The sequence below is a fragment of the Alosa pseudoharengus genome, unplaced genomic scaffold, assembly GCF_046254945.1.
Source record: "Alosa pseudoharengus isolate Yale_2024_CS ecotype anadromous, Long Island Sound unplaced genomic scaffold, YU_APseudo_1.1 YU_APseudo_1.1_scf_4, whole genome shotgun sequence".
NCBI lineage: Eukaryota > Metazoa > Chordata > Actinopteri > Clupeiformes > Clupeidae > Alosa > Alosa pseudoharengus.
The window spans coordinates 41,571,340-41,578,733 of record NW_027468774.1 but is presented as its reverse complement, the minus strand read 5'-3'; the positions used below and the strand labels follow the sequence as shown (position 1 = coordinate 41,578,733).

The window sequence follows — 7,394 nt, the reverse complement described above, 5'->3', positions numbered from 1 at the left end:
GGAGAAGCGGCAGCTCAGCGTCCAGCTCAAGAGCCAGAAGTTCCTGGGCCACACGCTGGGCTTCGGCGGGAGCGGGAGGAGCGGCCGGCCACGCGGCGAGCTCTACATCGACATCCCCGAGGAGGACGCCGCCGCCAACACCAACACCACGACGACAACAGCGGCGGAAGGCGCCGGGGGAACGACGCCGACGACGCCAGGCACCGGCGGTGGCAGCAGGGCGGGCGGGGAGTTGTCCCCCACGGCGGCCGATGGCTCGCGGCAGGACTCGGGCTGCGAGATCGAGGACACGGTGATCGTGGGCGGCGCGCGGCCCGGAGCTCGCCGGGAGGTCCGCACCGTCGGCGTGGGGCCCGAGGACGAGCGGGACGAGAGGGAGAAGCACTACCGGCAGGTGGGCGTGGGCGTGCGCGAGCAGGACCTGGGGCTGCCGCCCGAGACCGAGTCGCTCAAGAGCCAGGTGGGCCGCCTGGAGGCGCAGCTGCAGAAAGCCATGCAGGAGCTCCAGAGCGCCCAGGAGCAGGCCGAGGCTGCCCAGAGGGCCAGACAGGCCCAGCCTAAGGCCGAGCACCCGGTCCGGGCCACCAGCCTGGGCTGGCAGGAGCAGCAGCAGCAGCCGCAGGGCGGCGGACGGAGCTCCAGTCTGCAGACGGTGGTCAGCTTCACCCAGCAGCCCCAGCAGCGCGAGCAGAGGACCGTGGGCATCCAGGTGTACACGCTGGAGCAGCCCATGCTGGTGAGGGCACAAGCGGGCCCCTCCATCGCCAGCGCACCCTCCGGGGCCCTCCTGGAAGGCCCGCTCAGGGGCCAGGCAGAGGCTCTCAGCACAGAGGGTAAGCATGACCACAAGAATCGAGTCGGAATGTTTTCAAAATGTTCTCAGAATGTTCTAATCTAGAAATAGTTGGAATTTCTGAGATTTGACCATAGGTTTTTGAGATATGTAATGTTGAGATATGTAATGTTGAGATATGTAATGTTGAGATATGAGATATGTAATGTTGAGATATGTAATGTTGAGATATGTAATGTTGAGATATGTTATGTTGAGATGTAATGTTGAGATATGTAATGTTGAGATATGTAATGTTGAGATGTAATGTTGAGATATGTAATGTTGAGATATGTAATGTTGAGATATGTAATGTTGAGATGTAATGTTGAGATATGAGATATGTAATGTTGAGATATGTAATGTTGAGATATGTAATGTTGAGATATGTAATGTTGAGATGTAATGTTGAGATATGTAATGTTGAGATGTAATGTTGAGATATGTAATGTTGAGATGTAATGTTGAGATATGAGATATGTAATGTTGAGATATGTAATGTTGAGATATGTAATGTTGAGATGTAATGTTGAGATATGTAATGTTGAGATGTAATGTTGAGATATGTAATGTTGAGATGTAATGTTGAGATATGAGATATGTAATGTTGAGATATGTAATGTTGAGATATGTAATGTTGAGATATGTAATGTTGAGATGTAATGTTGAGATATGTAATGTTGAGATGTAATGTTGAGATATGTAATGTTGAGATGTAATGTTGAGATATGTAATGTTGAGATATGTAATGTTGAGATATGTAATGTTGAGATATGTAATGTTGAGATATGTAATGTTGAGATGTAATGTTGAGATGTAATGTTGTGTGCTGTGCAGCCCTTTCCTCTACTGTGCTCTGACCTCCGTGCATGTTGTTGTGTTGACTCTCAGAAGGACCTCGAGAGCTGCCCATCGCAATCAGCTCCAAGCAAGTGAGAGAGGTCCTTTTGAGGAGTGAAGTGTCCTCTTCAGTGCCTGTCACCAGCCCTGTGATTGTCATGGAAACCAAGTGCCATCAGGTGACCCCTTTGAATGCGGGGTCGAATGAAGGAGAGGGTGGTCAGCACACAGTTGTGGAGGACCTCCAGTCACAGGAGCCTACAAAGCTAGGTAAAACAGCTACAGGAACACTGCCAAAACTGCTTATCTAACCAAGTGTTATTAAATCTAGTGTCAAAAATCTAGTTGCTATTGTTTTGAGTGTAAAGAGACTTACCTAGCGCCTTCTCGTAAGATCATTTCGACTTATTTAATGGGCAGTCTGTATTATTTTAAGACGTCTTATTAAGACAAATTTGCTTATGGCACTGGCAGCCAAATTTGATTTTACAAGTACAGTTGATATTTTTTTTTAAGTACAAGTATGCTTAGATTTGTAATGAATTTTCTTATATTTGGGCCATTTTTTGCAGTGAAGGAATTAATTATAATTTTTCTCAAAGTGTAACCTTTTAAACTCTGATCTTCTCTTCTTCTCCGTCTCCCCCTAATCTATCCTGAGAAGTTGTTTATTTTATTTCAATTTCCCCTTTTTATTTCAATTTCCCACCATCATGGCATCTAAATGCTCTCCTCTTTCCCCCAGCTTCTCCCCAGTCCACTTTGAGGTCCATTATGAAGCGGAAAGCAGATGGAGAACCTGGCTCTCCCACCACTAAGAAGAACCTGCAGTTTATTGGGGTGAATGGAGGGTGAGTACAGACTGGAGCTGGAATGTCTTCACTGCAACTGAACGGCGTTACATGAACCCTTATGTGATTTGTAGTACAACCCCAAAACAGAAAAAGTTGGGACGTTGTGTAAAATGCAAATAAAAACAGAATGTCATAATATACAAGTCTTGTAAACCCATATTTAGCAGCCAAAAGGACATAGACAACATCAAATGTTTGTGAAAATGAAAATGTGGACTATTTCATAGAAAGTATATGTTCATTTTGAATTTGATGCCAGCAACAAGTTAAAAAAAAAGTTGGGACGGGAGCATGTTCACCACTGTGCTGCTTCATCTCTTCATTTAACACAATTCTGTAAATGTTTAAGAACTGAGGAGACCATTTGCTAGAGTTTTAAGGATTTCAGTTGCTCAACAGTATGGGGTTTTCTAAGTTATGCTTTTCATTCCATCATGCACCTAATTTGACAAATCTGGACTGCAGACCAGGCCATCTTAGCACCTGGAAATACTATTTAAATATGTGTAGAATTCATTTTGGCATTGTTTTCCTGAAATATTCAAGGTCGTCCCTGGAAAAGACATTGCCTGGATGGCAGTATATGATGCTCAAAACCTGTATACATCATTCAGAATTGATTGTGCTTTGCCAAATGTGCAAGATGCCCACGCTGTAGGCACCAATGTTCCTCCACACCGTCATAGATGTTATGTTTCGAACTGTTACAACCACCCGGCTCGTTCTGGGTGATTTTAACATAGGGAGACCACACGTGGATAAAGAGTTAACAAAAAATATGTATTTATTAAAGTAATCATGTATGCAAAGTGTGAAGTCAGTATTAATGAGATGGTAAGAAAACAAAGGTATGGTGTAAATCAGAGTAATGTGCAAAGCCCAAACAAAAGACAAAGGCGCCGCATGCTGCAATGGAGAGAGGGAACCCTGAACTTCAGACAGGTAGCCTCTTTTATAGTACAGGTGCCCCAATCAGGTGATCAGCAGCACCTGTGTCTTGACTCCGCCCTGCAAACCGGAGAAAGACAAAGACAGACAGGTAGGCAGAGACCGGCAGGGTCGTAACACTCCCCCCCTTAAAGACAGAGGACCCTCGAAGAGGACCTCTGTAATTAGAAGACACCCCAAATCAAACATACATTCAATGAAGAAATTAAGACAATATGTTAATCATGCACAGATATCAAAATCACAATAAAGATCAGTCACTTATCTTAGGTCCAGAAATGTGTGTGGTAGAACTAAGAGCCTGAACGCCCCAGCTGCAGAATAACAGTCTCCCATGTCTGTATCTCACCGTCCAGCAATTCTTTGCCACTAAGAAAAGCATTTTAAGGACAAGAGAGACAGACAGAAGACACAGCCAAAGCTACAACTGATCAACCTGGATCATTTTGCCCCTGGGACCAAGCCAACACAGTGCCTACACCCCAGTTATGTCGAACATCCAGGTTGCAAGGCTGCCCAAACATCCAATGCACTAAGCACTGCTGAAGAACCTGTAGAGAACAAACAGTGAGGGATAGACAGATATCCAAAAACATGCCCCCACCCCTGTCAAACAATGGAAAAGCACAAATCAGAGGCAAAGCCTCTTTCTGTTTGATGGTATGAGATGGACTACAGTCCAAAACTTCTTCATCCCTGTGTGTATGCTCTAAAGATGGGCAGGCGAAAACATAGGGCCTCGCTAAAATGTTAACCAACTGACACTCAACCCGCAAGTCCACACCCCTTGCCTTTTCCTTGTCTAGAGACCTAGGAAGTGAGCGCTGAAGTTTTGGGGAAGCCTCACCCAAAACCTCATGGTCAGTTAACTGTGTGGGTGTGGAAATATCTGAAAACTGTACAGGACCAGAGAACAAACATGTCCCCTGCACACCACTCTCCTCAGAGCGGTGGCAGGAAGACTCCAAATCTGCCACATGTTCAAAGTTTCTAAGCTGAGGCTGGAACACATGGTCGTCAGACTCATTCACCTCCTCCTGAATGCATGCTGCCACCATGCTAGGAGTGAATGAGTGAACCATCTCACCTGCTGAAGACAGTCCCCCAGACTTTACCTCCTCCTCTACTGTACTCTCTTCCTCAGAACACTGATGGACACAAGCTGTTAAATCAGTGTTGCAGAGCTGAGTGGACTGTTGCTGACCTCGAGAGGAAGCTAGATCCCCCTGGTCTGACACACTAGGCCTACTAATCTGCTCAGCAGACTCATCCAAAGAAAATAAATCAACTAGGCCCATATCTTCAAATTCATTGTCAGACAACAAGGCAGGAAAATCTGGTAAACACTGAGACTTACGGCTAGCTGTAGTGGTAGTGTGATCTACCTTAACCAAAGACTGGCCCATCTTACAAAATGGCACCATCTCTGAAAAATGCCTAACACCCAAATCCAGTTCACAGACCAACTGCAAAGGTCTTGCCACAGAGGACGATATTGAAGCATGCCAAAAACCTGCAGAAGGCCCAGACGGGAGCGTCCCTTCTGACCTGACCGAAAACCGCTCAGGCTCATAAGCCCGTTTTCTCTCTTCATAAGCCCGTTCCATTTCTATCATTTTGGCTTCATGTGCTAGATCAATTTCTTTCAGTTTAGCTTGATGTGCTAGCTCTCTTTCTCTTTCCTGCAACAGAAAAGGCATCATCAAAAGCACCAGCTCCTTATACTGTTCCCCAGTGTATCCATCACCTATACGCATACGAGGAAAAAGCATAGTTCCCATGCCAGCCTCCAGTTCCAACTCAAATTGTTTAGCTACCTTTTGCAGCTCCGCTTTATTTAATCTCTCCAACCCATCCTCTGTAGGAGAGGCCAAAAATACATTAACAGCATCCATTTCAAAACAATCAAAACTGAGCGCAGTATAGCCAACAAATCGGACCAACAATTTACCAATAGCCTAAACTCAAACCCAAACTGAAAGCATCAAGTGACTGACCAATAACCTTAAACAACCATACAATGAATTTGTTGTGTGCATGATGGCATTGTTTGCGAAACAAAACAAAAACGAGCCACCAGGAGCTCCCCCACATCTAACTCGTAAATTCCCCTGAATACTACTCACCTACGTCTTCTCGCTTAACCCCAAGAACCAAGATTTTTACTCACCATACCGATGGAAGTGACCATCCGGGCTTTAGGCCCCTCAAGTCAACAGACCACGGCTGTGTCCTCAGCCCAGGGCGAAGCACGCCAGTCCCCAAAAGCCAGACAAAAAGCGCAGAACGGTCTGAAATCTAACGCAGGGTTAGTACTTTGCTCCAACGAAACAAACGAAATCAATGTTCCTGCAAACAATGCCAAGACAGCACTTACCTATTTTTTCAGTTGCTTACAAACAGCTTGGCAAAACCAAACTGGTTTCCCCCTCTCCACATATTTAACAGAACTATACAAAACTAAAGTATCCAAAACTCTTACCATCTCAACGATATCCACGCGAATCTCCCATTTTTTTTTTTTTTTTTTTACCTACTGGCCTAGGGTGCACTCAAGCACAATCGGAGTAGCCAATCAAATGCGCAAATGCTCAATTCAAACAGGTCGCGTCTTCTAGACCGCCTACCCATTCACAAATTTAAGTGATACATTCACTTACCCAAAACCAGCGCATTTACCTACTCCACTCAACAAAAAGGCCCCAAAGTGATCCCGGACGAGCCCCCATATGTTACAACCACCCGGCTCGTTCTGGGTGATTTTAACATAGGGAGACCACACGTGGATAAAGAGTTAACAAAAAATATGTATTTATTAAAGTAATCATGTATGCAAAGTGTGAAGTCAGTATTAATGAGATGGTAAGAAAACAAAGGTATGGTGTAAATCAGAGTAATGTGCAAAGCCCAAACAAAAGACAAAGGCGCCGCATGCTGCAATGGAGAGAGGGAACCCTGAACTTCAGACAGGTAGCCTCTTTTATAGTACAGGTGCCCCAATCAGGTGATCAGCAGCACCTGTGTCTTGACTCCGCCCTGCAAACCGGAGAAAGACAAAGACAGACAGGTAGGCAGAGACCGGCAGGGTCGTAACAGAACTGAGCACTAAAACAAGTTGGATAGATTGGATACTTGGATAGGCCCTCTCTTCTTTAGCCCAGATGAGTCCATGATTTCCAAAAAGGACGACAAACTTTGATTGGTCTAACCACAGGACCTCTTTTCACGTTACCTCAGTCCATTTTAAACAAGCTCAGACCCAGATAAGAGGGTGGTATTTTCTGTATCATGTCTCAATACAATTTTAACTGTTACAATTTTGGCTGCAGTTTTTTAATTGAGTATCAAACTGGGCACATAGACAATGGTTATCAGAGGTTTTCCTGAGCCCATACAATGACAGGTCTGGAAAAAGGTCTGGTGTTGATGCAGTGCCATCTGAGGTCCAAAAGACAACGGCCATCCAATTTGTTTTTCAGCTATTTCCCTTATTTGCAAATATTTCTCTGGATTCTCTGAATGTTTTAATAATATTATGTCCTGTAGATGATGAACTCCCTAAATACGTCACAATGTTAAGAAGCATTACTCTGACATTGTTTCATCATTTGTGCACACAGGTTTACACAGAGTGATGAACACTCCTACAACTTTACTTCTAAGAGACCCTGCCTCTCTGGGATACTCTTTTTCATACCCAATTGTGTTGCCAGTTACCCTAATTAGTTGTGAAACATTCTTCCTTTTGTTTTCTTTGTTTTGTTACCCCCATCCCAACTTTTTTTGAAACATGTTGCTGGTATCAAATTCAAAATTAACATATATTTTCCATTAAATAGTCAAATTTGTCATTTTCAACATTTGATATGTTGTCTGTGTCCTTTTTGAGTCCAACTAAATATGAGTTAAAGAGATTTGCA

General features: G+C 44.5%; 1 protein-coding gene across 2 annotated transcripts in view; it reads left to right on the top strand.

Moving 5' to 3' along the window:
* kank2 (KN motif and ankyrin repeat domains 2) overlaps positions 1-7,394 on the top strand; it is a 31,071-nt gene that overhangs the window by 15,288 nt on the left and 8,389 nt on the right. The window contains exons 4-6 of one of the 2 annotated variants that reach the window (XM_076266355.1): positions 1-833; positions 1,727-1,942; positions 2,418-2,523. The exon at positions 1-833 is cut by the window's left edge and continues 718 nt beyond it. In XM_076266355.1, coding sequence (XP_076122470.1) covers positions 1-833; positions 1,727-1,942; positions 2,418-2,523 — 1,155 coding nt within the window. Of the gene's footprint in view, positions 834-1,723; positions 1,943-2,417; positions 2,524-7,394 lie in introns of both variants that reach the window. The other variant, XM_076266354.1, reaches the window with a different exon arrangement.